Here is a 19908-nt window from a genome sequence, read left to right on the forward strand (position 1 = left end):
TGACAAAGTTTGTGTACCGTGTCCTAGAGAGGCACGGTGTGCACCTGACAGAGGTGCACCCCATGGCCATTGCCAAGGTCCGGCACTTTGAGTGGGTGTGCCGGATACTGGGCCTTGAGCCCCTTGTTGACCGCCTGATGACCTTCTATACTTGGAGGTGCATCCAAGGGTGGTACACTCTTACAACCCGTATCAAGGGTTTAAAGATTTGTACCACCGAGCGGAGTCTTCGCTCATGGAGAAGAGAGTTCTTCTTTATATCCGCTCGAGCCATCCCCATTGCCATGAAGTTCAAGAATGGCCAGCCGCTTCCGAACCTTCCCGCCATCAACTACGAGGAGGCGGAATGGTTCGCGAAGATATCCCGGGTCCAGTCCCCGGTTTTCCGTTTTCCGGAGTCGGCGATGGTGATGCTGGGGATGAGCCGGGTGTGGAAGGCGGCGAATGCGGATAAGGTTCCGATCGTCCTTGAATATGGTTCGAACTCTACCCCTTATGGTATGTCTTGTTTCTTTTTTGCTGACTACGATTTTTTCTAACTTTCTTGTTGATTTCAGAGGGTAACGATCTTCAGTCGCTCCTGAATCCGCGGGAGGAAGATGGTCCTGCGCGGATGGGTACTCGTGCTCTGGACGAGAACGAGTTGCCCATCTTAGAGCAGACTGCGGGTCGGTTCGTGGAGGTTTACCCGCCAGGCCAAGAGATCCTGAGCCACCGACGGCCAGGTAAGCCTATCTTCTACCCTGAACCTCTCAATGCTGTGCCTGCTGCTGGAGTTCATGACATTTCTTCTTCTGAGGAATCCGCAGAAGGTCCTCCACTGGTGCGGAAGAAAAAGGCTGCCGTCGGGAAAGGCAAGGAGAAGGTGGCCTCTACGGCCGACCCGGTAGTCCTATCTGACTCGGAGTCAGATAATGCAGAGGTGGCGGGGAAGGCCGGTGGTGAGGAGACCACCGCTCCGGAGGCTGCAGGTGTTACCTCCGGGGAGGCAGCGACGACGACGGTTACCGGTGTCAAGAGGCCGGCTCCATCGGGTTCGCCCCCGCTCGTCCGTGCGTTCAAGCTCAAGAAACCCCGTAAGTACCCCCATAATTCTTGTCTAGATTTGTTTCAAATAAATTTTTCTAACACTTTTGCTTGTGCAGGTGTGGATGTTGACGCATTCCAGGGTGGAGTTGGAGTAAGTATTCCCCCGCCAATGACGGTAGGCTCGGTCAGCCTTCCCGAGGCGTCGACCCAGGCGTCTACGCTTGCTTCCGCTGGTTCCAGCCTTCCTGAGGCTGTTCCAGCTGAGAAGGTGTCTCCGCCGGCCGTGAGTGCAATTTTTACAGCATCTTTCACGGAGCCGGCGGTTACTGTTGCTGAGGAGACGGCGCCAACAATGGCTACCACGGCGGCTGCCACTATACCTGCGCCACCGGCACCGACGGCCGGACCATCAGGTACGCGCCGGGCTTCCCGCCGATCTACGCCACCTTCCCGTCTGCCTGACCTGTTGGATGGATTTCCTTTAGGTTCAGGTGATGGGTTTGGCGGCTATCGGCCTGTTATTGACCCTACAGGTACGTAGGGTTCTTTTTTCTTTGTATATTTTTGTCATCTTTTCCTAACTGCCTTTGTTTCTTTTGCAGTGTCGGATTCCAATGAAGTGTATGTTCCAAGATGGAACATACGCCGAGGAACAACCCTTCGCACCCCTGTGGAGTGCGTGGACTGGGCTCGCCACGCTGCTCCTCATGGTGCGTTGGGGGAAGCCATGGCTAGCTACCAAGAGGGTAGGCTAACCAATGAGCTTCGGGTTCTCCAGGCCCGAACGCAGCCCCGCGTCGAGCTGCTTTGTCGTGAAAACGACAAGTTAAAAGCAGCTCGCGCCAAAGATGTATCTGAAGCGCGGGCTCTTCGGGAGGAGAACCGGCAGTTGGCCACTGCCGCAGCCGAGAAGGAGAGGGCATTCAAGGCCCTCGAGGTTGAAGTCCAGGCGCGACTCGAGGCCCGCTCCAAGGCTGCCCAAGCTGTGAATGAACAGCTTCGGCTGGCCAAGGAGACTGCGCGAAACTCAACTGAGAGGGCTGCCAAGGCTGAAGCTGTTGCTGAGCCACTTCGCGAAGAGAATGAGCAGCTTAAATGCAAATTAAAGGCTCTTCAGCATGCTCATGACGCCTTGGCAATGGAAGATGCCAAGAAGCTGCAGGAGATCCTTGACCAGAGGGGGATGCTTGACCGTACTGAAAGGAAACTCAAAAGCGTCGAAGAAGCTGCCGCCAAGGAAGTTCAACTTGCCAACCTTGATAAAAGCGGAGCCGAACGTGCTTACAAAGAAAGTCAAGCTACCCTCCAATGGCTGCTTCGAGAAGCGTTGCCTGAGGTATCTTTATCTTTTTCTTTACGCTTTCCGCTCGTAATTAGAAAATGTTCTAACTTGTAATATTCTTTTGTAGGTTGTGCGTCGGGTCCTTTCAGAGACCTCTTACGACGATGCAATGAGCGCAGCCCTCAACGCTTCTCATGAGGATGGGCAGAAGACTGGCTTCCTGCTTGGTCTAGGGTTTGCTGAGAGAGGCTTTCCGCCCTCCAACTTCCCTTTATTCAATGTTAATACTGAAGCTGCTTATGACCAAGCTGTGAATCAGTACGCTGCCTTCCCGCATCCAGTGGTGGAGAAGGTGAATGAAGCTGCTGCTGCTGATGATGGGCTAAGCATCCTTAAGGCTTTCCTTGGGCAGCCGCGCTCTGACGGTGCTGGTCCAAGCGGAGGTGGCCCTGAAGCCTGATCCTGAAGATCCCTTCCCACTACTAGGATAGACAGCCTTGTATAGATTTCTTTTAGGCGGGTAGTTACCCAGCCATTCTTGTAATTGATTGTGAAATATTAATCTCTTTGCGTATAAGATTGTTATTTCCTTGGGTTCTTTGCTTTATAAACTTATGACTTGCATACTTAGTTTAAATTAGCAATTTCCCAAGTGTTTAGAATAAGAACCTTTGAACGTGGTTGATGATGGGTTAAAGTTTCGCCTCCTCCTTCGTGATTGTGCGGGTAAAACCGTCACTTGCACTTGGTAGGATGGCTAATCTTTACCCTCTATCTGACCTGCGTGTAGGTTTTCCTTTTCGAAATTTGTAAGGCATTAAGTTAAACCTTCGAACGTGGTTGATAATGGACTAAAGTTTTCGCTTCCTCTTTCGTGATTGTGCGGGTGTAACCGTCACTTGCACTTAGTAGGATGGCTTTAACTTTAGACCTATATCTGACCTGCGTGTAGGTTTTTCTTATCCTTTTTTAAGTGTTCATAAGTTAACCTTTTAACGTGGTAGACGGTAAGTTAAGTTTGGCTTCCTTGTTCGTGATTGTGCGGGTAAGACCGTCACTTGCACTTACAAGGATGGCTAAACTTTACCTACATCTGACCTGCGTGTAGGTTTTCCTTAGAACTTTTTAACATTTTGGCGTTGTGTTTATGCGGGTATTGCCGCCTTCCACACGCAACTACTTCTTCCCGTAAGGGAAGTTCATAGGTTACAAGCTATTAATACATCATGAAAGGAGAATCATTTCCATTAGAAGTGGCTCTAGGCCTTTTCTTTACAAGTTGGAATTGATCTACATATAACATTTGCGTAATTGAGCTCCATTCCATGTTCTAGGGATGGGAGTGCCATCGAGCCTTTCGAGCCGGTACGCGCCCTTTCCCAGAACTTCTTTGATAATGTATGGCCCTTCCCAAATCGGGGCCAACTTTCCTGGGCGTTGTTGGTTCGAAGCCTCGTTGTTACGCAGTATGTAGTCTCCTTCCTTGAAGTTGCAGAGTTTTACCCGCGTGTTGTAGTATTTTTGCATTTGTCGTTTGTAGTTTTCTTCACGCACGGCGGCTAAGTCTCTGCGCTCTTCGGTTAGCATAAGGTCTAACCGTCTTTCCGCATCATTGTCTTCTGGTTGGATTAAGACCCTTGGTGAGGGTAAACCGATTTCGACTGGGATCATGGCTTCAGTGCCATAAGTGAGACTGAACGGGGTTTCTCCCGTACTGGTCTTCTTCAGCGTTCTGTTTGCCCAAAGGACGTGTGGAAGCTCGTCCACCCAACCGGATCTATGTTCCAAGAGTCTTCTCTTTATGCCTTCGACGATGCTCTTATTTGCTCTTTCCACCTCACCGTTACCTTGCGGGTGTGCCACTGAGGTAAAGGTGTGGGTGATTTGAAGTTCTTTCAGCCACTGCTGTAGCTTCTTGTCAGCAAAGTTGGTGCCATTGTCGCTTACCAAATTCGGTTTGGATGACACAAATTTCCTTGTGCGGGACTGATGGTGTTTCGAGGAGTTCCACGCGGATGTCCTTTCCCAAGTGGGTGAAGGCCAGTGATGCAAGCTTGCTTAACGCATCCGCAGATTTGTTTTCGCTGCGCTTGACGTGTATCACTTTACAATCATTAAAATCGCGCATGATGGCTTTGGCTTGGGCAAGGTACAGGGCCATTGTGTCGTTCACAGCCGTGTACGTCCCGTTTATTTGGTTTGCCACTAGCATGGAATCTACGTGGGCTTCCAAATTTTTTACACCCATCTTTCGCGCAATCCTCAATCCGGCCAGGAATGCTTCATATTCAGCTTCGTTATTCGTACTTGGAAAATCCAGCCGAATAGCATAAGTATATTCCTGGCCTGCTGGATTTGTTAATTTTAACCCTGCGCCTGAACCCTCGTTACTAGCTGCTCCATCAGTGTAGAGTCGCCAGACTTCATCGATTTCGTGTGCTGGGGAGGGTTGAACCTCCTCCTGGCACTCTTTCTCCCGTGAAGCGGGGACTTCTGCAATAAAATCAGCCAGGACCTGACCTTTAATGGCTGGTCTCGGCTTGTATTGAATCGCATATTCTCCCAATTCAATTGCCCATTTGGCTAGACGTCCCGATAACTCGGGTTTGCCTAGAACATTTGAGAGTTTGAAGTTGGTGAGAATAGTGATTGGGTGACCCTGGAAATATCGTCTCAACCTGCGTGAAGCGTGTATAAGTGCCAAGACCAGTTTTTCCAGGGTAGAGTACCGGGTTTCCGCGTCTGCCAGCACGCGGCTAACATAATAGATTGGCATCTGGATGCCTTTTCGTTCTACAAGCAGGACTGCCCCGGTTGCTCTATCTGTTGCGGAGAGGTATAGGATTAACTCCTCCCCCGCTTGTGGTGCCGTGAGTGTTGGGAGTTCGATCAGGCGTGATCGAATCTCCTGAAAAGCTGCTTCCGCTTCTGGTGTCCAGCGGAAGTGCGTTTTCTTTAAACAATTTCTTAGCGTTGACACAAAAGGGAACGACCTATCCGCATGGTTTGCCAAAAAGCGGTTAAGCGCGACTAGTCGTCCATTAAGTGTTTGAGCCTGTTTTATGGTGGTAGGTGATTCCATTTTGACAATGGCTTCGACCTTTTCAGGGTTCGCTCTGAAGCCATCTTTAGTAATAATGACTCCTAAGAACTTCCCTTCTTCCACCCCAAATGAACACTTGCTCGGGTTGAGCTTCATGTTTATCTTTCTGAGTGTGTTGAAAGTTTCCTCAATGTCTTTCAACATCGCCTCTGGCTCGGGGCTTTTGATGACCAAATCATCCATATAGACTTCCAAGTTTCTCCCAATTTGGGCGTGAAACTCTTTGTCCATTAGTCGTTGGTACGTGGACCCCGCGTTCTTAAGTCCGAATGGCATCATTTTATAACAAAATGTGCCATCGGGCGTCCGAAAGGCGGTTTTGTCCTGGTCATCTACAGCCATGTGGATTTGATGGTACCCCTTATACGCATCCAAGAAGCATTTAAGGCGAAATGGTGCCACCGAATCCACCTTGAGATCAATTTCTGGCAACGGATAACAATCTTTGGGGCATGCTTTATTCAAATCTTTGAAATCTATGCACATGCGCCATTGTTTGTTATTCTTCGGTACCATTACGGGATTTGCAACCCATGTTTGATATTTGCTGACGCGCACGATGCCCGCATCAAGGAGTTCCTTGACTTGGGTTCTGCACGCGTTGGTTTGCTCGGGCCCCATTACTCTGCGCTTTTGTACGATCGGCGTAACGGCCGGATCGCATTTGAGCTTATGCTCTGCCTTTCCCCGGGGTACACCAGTCATGTCGGCTGGTGTCCACGCGAAGATGTCTGCGTTTCGCTGCAGTAAGCGCTTGAGTAAGGTGCGTGTTGGATCAACAATTGTCGGGCCAATGGTAACGGCCTGATCGGGATATTTCCCATTGAATGCCCACTGTTCAGGTTCAGTGATGGTTTGTTTGGCCATCTTCGGTTTGGGTTTAGAGGAGACAGATGCGATGCATACCTGGGGAATGCCCGTGATCATTGCTACGCCTTCAGTTGTTGGCCATCCCATCATGCCGTGGACTGAGGATACCACGGCGTTGAATCTTGCCATCCCGTCTCTCCCGAATAGGATGTCATACGTATGATGTGGTTTTTTCATCACAACAAAATCCACATCCTCCGTGCGTGAATAATTCCCATCGGTGAGAGTGACGGGGAAAGATAGGATGCCCAAGGGAGTGTTCATGCTGCCGTCAAACCCTTCCATTGAAGCGTAGACCGTCTCCAGGCGTTCCTTGTCTTCATCATCGAGCTTGTCGAAGAACTGCCTGTACATCACTGTCGACGATGCGCCATTGTCAACGAGGGTGCGGGAGGTGATGTAGTGCCCCAGCTGGCTTTTAATGATAATGGGGCCTTCTTTGTTTGGGCCTCCCGGCACTCGCGGGAAGCGCACTTCTGCTTCCTTCCATGCGCATGGTTCGGTCATCGGTCTCTTTCTTCCTCTGACCTTACCATGGACCATGTTGATGCTGATGTCGACGGGCTTTCGTCCGTTACCCCTGTACCTGTTGTCGTTCCTTCCTCCCTTCTTGATAGATGCCACGAGGTGTGCGAGCCTCCCATCCTTGACGAATGTCTCGACGATGTCCCTCAAGGATGTGCACTCCTCAGTGCTATGGCCCTTTGTCCCATGGAAGTCACAAGACTTGCTCTGATCCGCATTGGGTTTCTGTCGGATCGCTGGGGCTTTTGGCCATGGCAGTTTTTCCGTGGCAAATATCTCCGTGACGCTCTTGGTGAGTGGCGTCCAACGGTTTTTCCGGTTCGAAGGGTGCGTGTTGTCCCTTCCGCCAACCAGAGGGCGAGAGCTTGAGGGGGTGTCAAAGTTTATCCTTGACTGCCAAATACCTTGCCGCCTCTTTTTGTTTAGCCGGGCGGTTCTCACATTGTTCTCCCTTGTCCTCTGTGTGTAGAGGTTTGTATTCTGGGGGAGATCTCTTCCCAGCTGTTTCTCCGTTTCGGCGAAGCGCTTGGCTGCCGTCATTATGGCATCCCATGTGGATGGCATGCCGTCTTTACCCGTCAGAGTGCGGATAAGTTCTGGGTACTCAGCGCCCTGAATGAAAGCGGCGCGAACGAGGTCTTCGCTGATGTTGCCCAGACTCAGCTTCTTGGAGTTGAAGCGGGTGATGAAGTCCAGTAAGGATTCATCCTCTTCTCTCACACAGTTGAGGATCGTCCACTGCTCCTCAGTGTGCTTCCTCTGTTGACTAAACTGTTGACTGAACTTGTTCTGGAAGTCTGCCCAGTCATAAATGTGGTGGACCGGTAAACGGTCGAACCATGCTCTGGCTGCTCCTACCAGAGTCATCTGGAACATGTAGCACCACGTGGGTTCCGTCCAGTTACTGACGGTTGCCCCCGCAATGAACCTGTTCAGATGGTCATCTGGGTCGGATAGACCATCGTATGTGCCAATGTTGGACATTTGTTTGGCACTCCTCGGGGCGATTGCTTCTGCAATGTCCCTTGCAAATTTTGACCTTCCTGCGTTTGTGGCAGTAGGTCTAAAGGCCTTGGAGAAGTCACGCGAGCTTTTTTCCGTGACTGGTTGGAATGCTTCTCCGAAATTCCTTTTTGGCTGGGGATCCGTTTCCTTACGCTTCCCTTTCGCCCTATGGCGAGGGTTCGCGTCGGTGTCGGAGTCTTCCCTCTCGTCGTCCGAGTGCTCGTACTCACTACTCATGTTGAGGTGCTGGCGAGTACTACCGAATTCCTCAGCTTGTTGGACTGAACGCAAGCGTTCGTCCAACTCAGCCTGAAATTCTCGTTGACGTGCCTCGGCCCATGCCTTCACTTGATCAAGTGTTTGGCGAGGGGCTCGAGTTCGTTTTTCCAGCTGGGTATCAGTGAATCCCAGTGGAATATTTACTCCACTTGCCCCTACATGAGTGACTGGGGTAGTGTTCGTAAAATGTACTTCACTTGCCCCAGCTTGGGTGGCTGGGGTAGTGTTTGTAAACATTGTGTTGCCGGTGTTTACCCCAGTGGCTGGGGTTGTGGTTACCGGAATTTCTCTAGTCATCTTGGAAGTTTTGAAAAACTGGAGAAAGATGTAGTTCTAGCTTTATGCACGGATGGCGCCAATGAAGAAACACTAACCGGACCCCGGGCAGATTACTGGTAACCTGGGGGTTGGATAGCTGTTTCCCACGAGGGGTTAGACCCTTGGAAGATGGTTCTTCTGATAACCTGCAAAACAGACACCGTGAGCTCGTCACTGAGAAGGGGGGGTTCCTCCTTGTGACCACCCTCCGGCGTGAGAATCAGACTAGATTGCTCTTTGAATATAAAAGTATATGAATACTATTAGAGCAGTTATCAAGTAAGTTATACGAGATAGTAGATGATAAAATGATAATACCATTTGCTGTCTTTTATAGCCGAAGGTAGGTTTCCAAGGGGTTTAGCCGGCCCAACACGCTACCAACTGTAACCTATGCACGTGCCCTACCTGTGAGTGGTGGATAGGTAGCGGCTGACACAGAGCAGGCGTGCCGTGCACTCTTCGTCTTCTACCAACTGCAGGCTAGGCACGTGGTCTGGCAGGAGTTGGTGGGCAGGCGGCGGCTATTGGTCACAGTGCTGTGGCATGCTGTCTGCCACGCTGCTGTCAGTGAGCTGTCGCATTCTTGGTCAGATCTTTTCTTTACCTCGTCAGGTATCACGCAAAAGATCCTCCATCATACGGACTGGCCCATTTTGGCGGGAGTTTTCCCCCTCCCGCCTTTGCTCATTCTTTCAGGTGACACTGAATATTTGTAAGTGTTAAGCCTTATGCGTGTAGCTATGCTGTGCGGGTAGCCTTCCCTGATGGCTTGTATCCGCAACTGCGGGAACAGGCGGGTTACTTTACCATTGGGAGGCTTTTCCCTGCGTATGCAGCTTGCATACTGCGCGTAGGCTTCTCTGAGCATGGTGGGTCCTGCGGGAGTAGATGGTCTTTGCGCAGACATCCCTGTTCAAGGTGAGTCATGCGGGACCAACTGAGCCCTACTGGGACCTACCTCTTCATGCATGAAACCTAGTACCATAATATCAAGCTCACTATATAGTTGGTGACACTGACCTGAGCTTTTATGTGGGATGTGGAGTCTGTATCTATACACAGCATCACGATGTGTGATGGGACCCAAAGTAGATGGCTTTAAAAGTGGTCTAAAACGCCACACACATATCCAATCAATGGAAATCGGTCCAATGATTGATCATTGATTTGATTTAAGTAGAAATGAACAAGTAAAGATGATGAACCGGAACTGAGTTTTAACCCGAACTGAAACATATTATGAAACTGGTTTAGTGAAACTAGAAACAGAACGAACCTAACCGTTAATATTGGTTAAACTTTGACTAAAACCGAACCGTGTTGGCCCCTGACATTGATTTGTGCACCCCTAGATTTTGGAACTATATGTCCGAATATGATCAGGACTATACACGCGTATACAAGAAGTATGCGTTCATATATATGTCTGAATACAGGAGTACATAAGCCACTGTATCAGACGAAATGAAAACGGGGTCTCTGTGATTGTGTCCATATATAATTATATATATAACTCCATATAACGCCATTAAAAGTCTGGTTTACCTGTAATAAAAAATGTGGGGAAGACAAAATATACTGCACCAAGGACAATTTGGTCTTCTTAGAAAACTTAAAAAAAAGGAGAACGTGTGGATATTTTTATGTTGGGCGACGTTTTAGAGGAACAGAGGTCGTCAGATAAAATAACTCGTTTGATAATATAATGTCTCACGGCTTAGAAATTATTTAAAGCAAAATATTTTATTTATTTTATTTTAATGGTTTTATTGAAATAATAATAATTATAATAATAGTAATATTAATGGTAATAGTAATAAGAATACTAATAATAATATTAATGGTAATAATATTAATAATAGTGGTAATGATGATGATAACAATAATAATAATAATAATAATAACAATAATAGTGATAAAAATTAACCATTTGATTTTAAATTTATTTATTTAAAATTTTAAGATTGGTTGATGAGTTTGAAAAGGTTTAAACATTGACGTCAAAAACAAATAAAAATTTTTAGTGGATAGAGAACGCGGGATAAAGTATTGTATGGCGGAAACAAGTTAGGCCTGTCTAAGTATTGTGAGGCGCTCAGGTCGTTACAATGGTTACAGGCTTGACATTGGTGCTCTGAAAAGCGAAGTTATTAACTTGGCGTGGAGTCATAGAATGACATTGGTGCTCTGAAAAGCGAAGTTATTAACTTGGAGAAAACTGCAATAGATGCATTAGTTCCAAGTTTAACCACATAATAAGTTCTACCAAATAAAAAGAACATCCTCACAAAAGCCATGACCATGTATACTAGTAACACGGTTGACTCGATGACCTTAGAACCCTGCACCGCACTAGCCAGCCACAGATTTTGCAAGAACAATCCAATTACATACAAAAAATGTGACAAGACTGACAGATAGAAATAGAAGTAGCCGCTACTCTGGCTAAGATACTGCTTGTATGGCTTGAGGCCCATATCCCCTGCTTCTCGTTCTTCTTGCTTTATGAGCTGTTCTCCTACAATCTGTTCTCTTGTGTCAACATTTTCTATTTCTTGATTTGGTGATTTAGCTCGGTGTTGAGAACCGTTAGCTGATAGATAATCTGAACCAGAAGTGTTACTAAGTGAAATAACTAAGCTTTGGAACTCTTTACATGACTCAAGCAGTTGAGCATAAGTTCCTTTTTGCACAATCTTTCCATCTGCCATTAGCTGTGAACGTAATTACAAGCATTTAAACCGTTTAGTTTATAAAAAACGCAAAACTGCTAGTTAGTTTGTGAATAGGTCATTAGCTTACCAAGATGTCATCAAACGTAGGCAAGAAATCGACTTGGTGAGTTACAAGTAACACCGTCTTGCTTGATAGTGCTTCCATAATGTAATCCTATGAATAAAACATGTTAACAGTTTATATTTAGAGAAAAATTCAAACCATTCTCTCGTGGCCAGCAATGCATCTTTGGTTTCCTCAGAACTTGCCAGAGGTGGATGTCAGTGGTGGTGTAAGTTGAACTCGCCGGAGGTGGAGGAGATGGTTAGCCGGAAAAGACATGGAGGCGCCGAAATTATAGTGGATGTGAAGGTGGAGGGGCAATGGATGTATATGGCGGTGGGAATGGATTTAGGTGGATTTTATGGTTTTGTAATGAAGGAGATTAAGTGCAGAACCAAAAGTTTTGGTTATTTATACAAAATTGTTCTTTGAGATGTAAAATGACTAAAATGCCCTTACGTGCAGTGCACATAGGATAACTTAACTGAAAATTTTAACGATCGTTAGCGTAAAGGATTAAAATTGATGCATTTTATCATGTAAATGGCAGTGAATGAAAGTAAACTTTTTAAAGAACCTGATCCAGAAATTGGCTATGTTTAAAGAACAAAATTTGTATTTCTGTCTTACCAAAATAGTCAGTTTGACCAAGTTGACTTTATCAGTCACGCCAAAGCGATCCAATCTGTTGCGTCAGACTGAATATTGTTATGACACATTTCGCGCTCTGGTCAAAATGACTATTTTGGTGATTTTCCAAAGTATTCATATCGCAGAAGAAATGAGTCATGAGAATGATAATTACTTTGAACAAACTGGCCACAGTATGGGCATCAACTGCGCTAAAAGGGTCATCCAGAAGGTATATATCTGCATCCTGATATAACGCGCGCGCAAGCTGAACTCTTTGCTTCTGTCCACCACTCAGATTCACACCTCTTTCTCCTATGATTGTTTGATCTCCAAATGGAAACATCTCAATATCCTTCCCAAGTGAACATTTCTTAACCACTTCATACTTTTCATCATCCATTACCGACCCGAACAGAATATTATCTCGAACAGTCCCTGTTTGGATCCATGCGGTTTGTGAAACATATGCCACTTTTCCATTAACTTCAATCTGAACATAACAAAACAAGACTACTATAAACAATATGTAACATGTATCTTTTCTGAATAGAACTTATATGCAGCATATAAGTAACAGACTTACTTTGCCTTTAATGTTTGTAACCTCTCCTAGAATAGCAGAAATAAGAGTCGATTTACCCGACCCAACCTCCCCACATATTGCCACCTTTCCACCAGCCGAAATTTCAAGATTTACATCGGTTAGAGTCGGTTTTGAACAATCATCATTCCATGAAACCACTTCTGCTTTGATCAATACCGATTCATGTCCTACGCTTACATTAATCTTTCTTTCTTTCTGCAACTCGGGTGCCTCCAAAAACTTAATAATGCGCGTTAACGCGACCCTCGCTTCAATAAACACGGCTGCCACATCAGCAATGAGCCGAATCGGCTCTTGAATGATTCGTATCGTTGCCAGAAATGTGAACACGTTACTAGCATCAAGCGGGATGCCTATAAAATAACACGTATAAAACGTCACAGTTGCTACAATCGCGGGTGATGACCAAAACAGGATGAAATAAAGTCCTTTTTGCATAATAACTGCAGATAACCACCTCATCTCTTCATTTCTCAACTTTTCGGCTGCCTTTTGAAAATGTTTCTCCCAAGCATATAACTTCAAAACCTTCATATTTGTAACCGTCTCGGTTATTGCCTTCAACCTGCGGTCTTGAGCCACCATGAGCTTTCTAAGAATCTTGAGTTGCAACTTACCCAACGGGATGCTCCCTAAAACGGTTAAGATTATAACCAACAAAGCCGCAAATGCAGCCACTCCGACTGCAAAATAAATTATGAATATTCCAAGACATATTTGCAGACCAATAGTCCAAATCTGGTGAAACCAAAAGGGAAACTCCCCGATTCGGTTAGCATCAACTGTGGCATAATTCATGATCTGACCGGGTGAGTAACTCAATCTGGCATCGTTCGATAACCGTAGCTCCTTCTGATAAATGGCTGCACATAACATAGACTTCACCTGCAGCCTGGTCACTCGGTTTCTAAACTCGGTTTCTAAAGTCCTCGATGTTCACGCCCATGCTGTTGTCATGGCCGCCGAGCCCCCCGAACGCGTCGCCAACGTCGGCGTCGTCCTCTCCCCTGCGCCTCGGCCTCGAACCGCCCGCGGCATCCATGTCGTCGCCCCGTCCGCGTCTCACGCCAGACGTACTCGCCTCGTGGTCAAAACTGGGAGGGGGTGGTGGCGGCGTGCTGTATGGTTGTCCAGACAGCTCCGCTACCCGACTGCTAATAAGCCAGTCGATCTGGCGCGACATCTGCCTCATCCCCAACTCAACGGCTTGCAACCTGGCGTCGGTGGCGGAACCCAGACGCACCGAGCGATATGTGCGTGGAACGTGCTGCGTCGGCCCATAACAACAAAACAACATAAATACGTTTAATACGTCTGGACGAATTAAAAGAAACGATAAAACGATAATATATTAAAACGTACCTAAAATGCACCCGGATCCTCAAGTTCGTCACCACCGTCGTCCGAATCCCCGCCGGCCCCCTCCCCGCGTCGACAAGCTCATGGACAAGCTCCACCTCCGGTGCCGCGAGCGGGGGAGGCTCGACTAAAGGCACCGGGACGTAAGGCGCACGTGCCCCCGGCCCGGCCACCAGTCGCTCCTGCGGGCCGTTGGGCCTGGGGAACGAACGCACAATGTGCATGCCGACGCAACGGAGGCGGTCCAGCTCGCTCAGAGGGGTCGGAGCAATACGCAGGCTGTCCACCAGGGCTCCATGGCCCAGAGATATCGCAAGCTGGGTGACGTACCCGCCACCCATCAAGGACTCTCGTCCCTGCCTGAACTGGTAGCCGACAAAATAGTCTGCAAACCCCCTAGCGAGGTTGCAGTGCGTGTGAGTCAGCAGACACCTCAAAAAAAACAGGTCGCGCAGGCTGCAGTGCTCCGCGCCCTGGTTGCGACCCACGATGGACATCGCAATCAGCCTGTGAAGAAACCTGTGTAATATAAGATAATATAATTTATTAACAATAATAATAATATAATATTTTATTGTAATATAATATAATATAATATAATATAATATAATATAATATAATATAATATAATATAATATAATATAATATAATATAATATAATATAATATAATATAATATATACTAAACAATACAATACATTTTAAGAACGTACCTTTGCAGCGGGTCCCTAATAGCCGAGACCTTGGACTTGGTGTCCAAGGGCCTATCCCCGAAGTCGTGATCGCTGATGGCCCGCCACCATACTCGCAGGTCGTCCTCCTGCATCTGGTGGATGCCCTCCGTGTATATCGGGCTGCGTACCTTCTGCGCGGTGTATAAGCCCCAGAGCAACCGCGAACTCCTCCATCGAGAGATGGACGTCCTGCCCGAACATGCGGAAGTAAACCTCCGACTGTGTCGTTTCGGCGCCTAGCACCCTCATCTGAATCTCTGGCGTACCAGGCGCGCGGGGCCTGTAATAATATAATATAATATAATATAATATAATATAATATAATATAATATAATATAATATAATATAATATAACAATGTGGAGTAAACTTACGTAACGCGTATCGTGCTATAAACCTCCAGTGTCAGCTCCCCGTGGAATGATACTGGTATACTGAAGCATCGGCTCCAGGGCGTATCCTGTCCAATGTACTCAATCGTCCGCTGGTGAGCGTCATAGGACTCCAAAAACGACCAGGATATAATCGTGCTGGGAAATGGGTGCATCTGTTTTAGGCGAATGTATCGTGTGTGGGCGTCAGAACCCTTAATGAACTGCACATGAGGGTAGGTGACCAACACGTTGTCACCCACTGGGGGTCCGCGGCCCCGCCCCTGGCCCTGGCCCCGGCCTCGTCCACGGACCCGGCCCCGGCCCCGCCCCATCTGCTGCTCGTACTCCTGCTCGAGCTCCTCTTCAATCTCTTCATACCCAAACTATAATAATAACAAATAATAATAATTATAACAATAACGATAATAATAATAAGAACAATAATAATAATAATAAATAAATAAATAATAACAATACTAATAATTAAAAAAAATTATAATATTAATAATAATAATAACAAATAATAATTATAACAATAACAATAATAACAACAATAATAATAATAACAACAACAACAACAATAATAATAATAATAATAATAATAAATAAATAATAACTGATGTGTGTCTAATAACCCTATAATAATGACCCTCACAACTAAGCTTTAATATTAAAACGAAAATCCTAAAACCACACACAACCGGCAAGTGTACCGATTGCAAGTAGTATAGACCTAGGAAGTCTGAGTATCGAACACGTGGACACGTAAGACGCTAACGATTACTAACCCTAGACAAGACCTACCTTAGAACAATATTTAATTGATTTTTGAATTCTTTTAACTTAACTGAATTAACAAGACTGACTGACAAAACTTACCAAAAATAGAAAACTTAACGGGGAACTAACTGAGTTGACTTCGGATTGAGAAAAACGTTTACCTAGGTCTGAATCAAATTGTAGGCCTAACAATCTAATGGATTGAATGACTTCAAGACACCGGTTCCTAAAAATGACACGACTAAGGATCGCTCGGGCTCACTGGATTACCTCTCGGTCTCACTCAATAAACCCTAACTACTCAAAATTGGCTAAAACGACCAAACCGAGAAATAATTGCTAACGTGTTCTAATGCTAGATCACCTCTCGGTCTCACCAACACTCGACCCTAATGGCAATGAATACTACACAACCAAGGATAGATGAACAATTCAACTTAAACCAAAATAGATCAACTAGTCATTCAAAACACCTAAACCTGACAAGAAACGAACTCGCTCTCGCGCAATCCTTTTTCTAGCATATAAAGGCAATGAGATGACCCTACTTCTTATCACCCCTCTGTCTCAAAGAAAGTGTCTAACCGCTGTACTTTAACCAAATAATCATGCAACAAAACCCTACGGTTGTTCCTACCGCAAACAAACCCTAAACACCAAGTCTAGAATCAAACAATGCACCGATCAATCAATACAAAACTAATCAATCAACACACGGGGTTTATGCAATAAATTAACCAATATTTCCAGCCCTTAAACACAACCTATTTCATGTCTAAATCAAACTTTACAATAGCAATTAAGGTCTATCAATCAAACAATCCATAAAACCTATCAAAACCTAACAATTAACATCATCCCTATGTAGAACTAACAAGATTAGCCGAGAATCATAATTGGACAGCCATGAACATTTAATAAAACCATTAATAAACTCATCTTAAACATCAATTCAAACATTCAATAATAAATACTAATCAATAACAAGTCAATATCTCAAGTAATTGCAAAACTACTAATCAATTGAACAAGTAAATCAAAGTATATGAACAATGAAAAAGATGGAAGGATATATGATGTTTATGGCTGTTTCTTGGCTGTAAAAACAGATGGTAAACGACCACGAGACTTGGTTCTTACTTCTTCTTCCTTCCTTAGCCATCACACGATCAAAACCCTAGCCGACCAAAGCTTTTTCTCTTCTTCCTCCTTGCTGAAAGTTGCGATCGGCCAGCAGCTGCCCAAGTTAGGGTTTTTTTAATTTTTTATGTTATAATATAATAGGGTCTTGGGCTTTTCCAATATGCAACCGGGCCGAGCCGTGAGCTTTGTCTTAAAATTGTATGTGTAAAAGTCCGTTAAGCTCTCCGGAAAGCTCGGTTTTTTCTTCCTTTCCACCTATAACCTACAACATGAATAAAATTATGTAAAACCTATCTAAAACGATTTAAAATACATAAAATATAATATAATAACGTGGATAAAAGGTGCGGAAAATGCGTGTGTTTTACAACACATCAATAACAATACTATATATATATATATATATATATATATATATATATATATATATATATATATATATATATATATATATATATATCAGACGCGGCGTATAGGGCTATACGCCGCCGCTGATAAGCCAGCAAACCGACGGCCGGACTCCGGCCGACGGTTTTATCCATCCACACAACAACATCATCATCATGACATCATCAACAATACATCATCATCATCTTAACATAATCATCATCATCAACATAATATTAAAAATTTACCTCCATATCGTGTCGGTGTCGGGTCAAATCTCCTCGGCTCGTGCCGTATTCCGGTCGATGTCGGTCCAATATAGACTCATGCGTGGATGCTCGGTTGCTTGGGCGGGAGTTTGAAATTTGAAATAAAGTGGCAGTTGGGCATCCGACTGCTGATATAAGGGGCACAAATACGCCGCGTATAGGCCTATACGTGGCGTATTCTGCCTATTTTTTTATTTAATTATCATTATTTATTATTTATTATTCTAATAATTATTATTTTTATTATTTTTATTTTATATTATTTAGTTATTAATATTAATATTAATTTGTTATTTAATTATTATTATTATTTATTTATTATTATTATTATTATAGACTTTTCATCCATTGATACATTGTCTTCTATAAGCTGTCTAGATCTACGTTAGAGGATTCCCTTCCCCAACCCTTGCGTATCTGTTCGTACTCTTTCATACGTTGTCCGTACAGTGTTTTCCATTCGAGGGCCGCAGGTACGGTGCTTCTTTCCCAATTAAGGTTCAGCGTAGGCATTGGGAAATCTCCTACCAGTTTGATATATATCCAGTGATCACCTCCCCAGTTAGCGATGCTTATAACCACTGGATCCGGAATCAAGTCAGGACCGATTCTTAATGGGAAGTAAGATTCTATCTGATTGCCATCTAGGTTGACTAACACACACGCGTATGTCTGAGCAGCCACGTGCCCGTGACCGGGTACGCTGAACCAACGACTCGGCGGCGCCGATTTGACCGTGTTGGAGTACGGAATGCTGGAATGAACCCAGCCGTACAATATGTCATCCTCTTTGTTGAGCATCGCCCTCCACCACCCTTCGTTCGTTTCCAGCTCGTTCTGCATTGCCTGCCTAATATCCAGCCAGTGTTTCTCATGTATCCCCAAACCCACGGCGATTGATCGGAAACCGCAGTTACCGTCTGGGCGTACGTTTTTGATGTCTACTACTAACGGTTGGGCCCATCCAGGAATGACGCTCCTAAACATTTCTATCGCCGGTACTTGCGCTGGCGAAACCATCAAAGGAAACCCGAGGTGAGCTCCCGTAGGTTTCGATGTCTTAGGTCGTCCCCGACGAATATTAAACCGCGACGCTGACTGGGATAACGAACGAGACAGCGAGGATGGGGTGGGGTTTCGTTGCTGGGCACCTGTGGTGAGAATGGGGTGTAGGAGCTGTGTCTGGGGAGATCTGGAGCGGGGGTGTAGGAGCTGTGTCTCGGGGGATCTGGTTTTTTGGGACGCCCCCAAGGATCCTCTCTTTTTTCAGGTGACTTCTTTTTAGATCTCCCCGGAATAGCAGATATGAGCTTCGCAAAAAAACTTTTCTTCTGATTAGGGTCATCTATGGACGACATCGTATCGTTGATTTCACGCATACCTACTTCGTAGTCTGGCTCTTCGTTCGACGGATAGGCTGGATCAAAATTAAGCCTCCTCCAGAACGGGTCAACATCCTTTATTGGGATACACGTGTCGTTAACTATGTATCCTTCAATCCGACAAGCACATGGCAGCCTGAAGACGAATACAAATGGTGGTCGCATGAAGCCCCGCCGTCACGCAACTTGTGTATCAACTCATACTCATTCACAAGTAGACCCAGAGCGTGAGTCGACACCCTGTTTATTAACTTCTTCAACCAGACGTGCTGTCGATGTCCTTCCATGACCTTGGAATGGGAGTCGTGAAATGATTTACCGATCTCTTTCATCTGCGAGTCGACCATTTTAAGGATGTGCCTAGCAATTGTGTCGAGCGAGTTGTTGCTTCCACTGAGGTACCTTTTCAGATTTGCGTGCTGGCTCTCAACTCGGTTCGTCGTAGTTTCGGCGTTCATCGATCCAGCATGCTACAAACTTGTGTCTGTATGGATCCAGCCAGCTGGTGCGAATGTATTGCCAGACCTCTGAAAGATAAAGGGAAACGTTATTAAGACGTATGTTTAGGCTATTAAAAACTGTCATCCGGTTCGAAGGACTCACCTGCTCTATCGTCCTGTATCAAATGACGCTCCATGTTGATGCGATGGTTGTCGTACTTCTGTATCATCAGAGACTGATACAGGAACTTCCACCAGTACGCAAAGTCCGTCCCATATCCGTCCTATATAGGCCCTTAAATTTTCTCATTATATTCTCGGATATATGTCACCTGCATAAATTTTTTGGTGGCATTAGGGAAGACCGCGTCGCAGGCGTTCATGAGGGCATGGTCCGCGTCAGTCAGGATCATGCATGGCTCCATGCAGTCATCAAGCATTTGTTTAAGTTTCTCCAGAGCCTAGGTGAAGTTCCTCTGCCGTTCCCTGATAACAAACGCGGTGGCGATACAAAACTACTTTGATGTCGACGTCACACCGATAAACTGAACCAACGGCCAATCGTACATGTTGGTGTTGTACGTCGTGTCAATCATCAACACCTTGGGGAACG

General features: G+C 45.7%; 2 protein-coding genes across 2 annotated transcripts; both read right to left on the reverse strand.

The window, feature by feature from the left end:
- Nucleotides 1-10564: 10564 nt before the first annotated feature.
- On the reverse strand, nucleotides 10565-17458 carry LOC143548284 (ABC transporter C family member 10-like). Its single transcript, XM_077039493.1, has 9 exons — nucleotides 17453-17458; nucleotides 14918-15277; nucleotides 14650-14801; nucleotides 13803-14307; nucleotides 13456-13696; nucleotides 12409-13349; nucleotides 11998-12315; nucleotides 11217-11303; nucleotides 10565-11128 (listed from the first exon to the last, which is right to left on the reverse strand). Exons 1-9 carry the CDS (start codon nucleotides 17456-17458, stop codon nucleotides 10565-10567), a joined length of 3174 nt encoding a protein of 1057 aa, XP_076895608.1.
- Nucleotides 17459-17836: 378 nt separating this feature from the next.
- On the reverse strand, nucleotides 17837-18460 carry LOC143548285 (uncharacterized). The gene has a single exon (XM_077039494.1). It carries the CDS (start codon nucleotides 18458-18460, stop codon nucleotides 17837-17839), a length of 624 nt encoding a protein of 207 aa, XP_076895609.1.
- Nucleotides 18461-19908: the final 1448 nt, after the last annotated feature.

Source organism: Bidens hawaiensis, unplaced genomic scaffold, assembly GCF_021521415.1.
Source record: "Bidens hawaiensis isolate Kalapana, Puna unplaced genomic scaffold, B.hawaiensis_p1.1 tig00014983_1, whole genome shotgun sequence".
Classification (NCBI taxonomy): Eukaryota; Viridiplantae; Streptophyta; class Magnoliopsida; order Asterales; family Asteraceae; genus Bidens; species Bidens hawaiensis.

Bases quoted from the DNA above. Each gene is read 5' to 3' on its own strand.
- LOC143548285 (XM_077039494.1), bottom strand. From the start codon at position 18,460: ATGTTTAGGAGCGTCATTCCTGGATGGGCCCAACCGTTAGTAGTAGAC.
- LOC143548284 (XM_077039493.1), bottom strand. The intron at 13,350-13,455 runs GTTCGAGGCCGA...CGAGGACTTTAG, and splicing joins CGACATGGATGCCGCGGGCG to AAACCGAGTTTAGAAACCGA. The intron at 12,316-12,408 runs GTAAGTCTGTTA...TGTTATGTTCAG, and splicing joins TTACAAACATTAAAGGCAAA to ATTGAAGTTAATGGAAAAGT.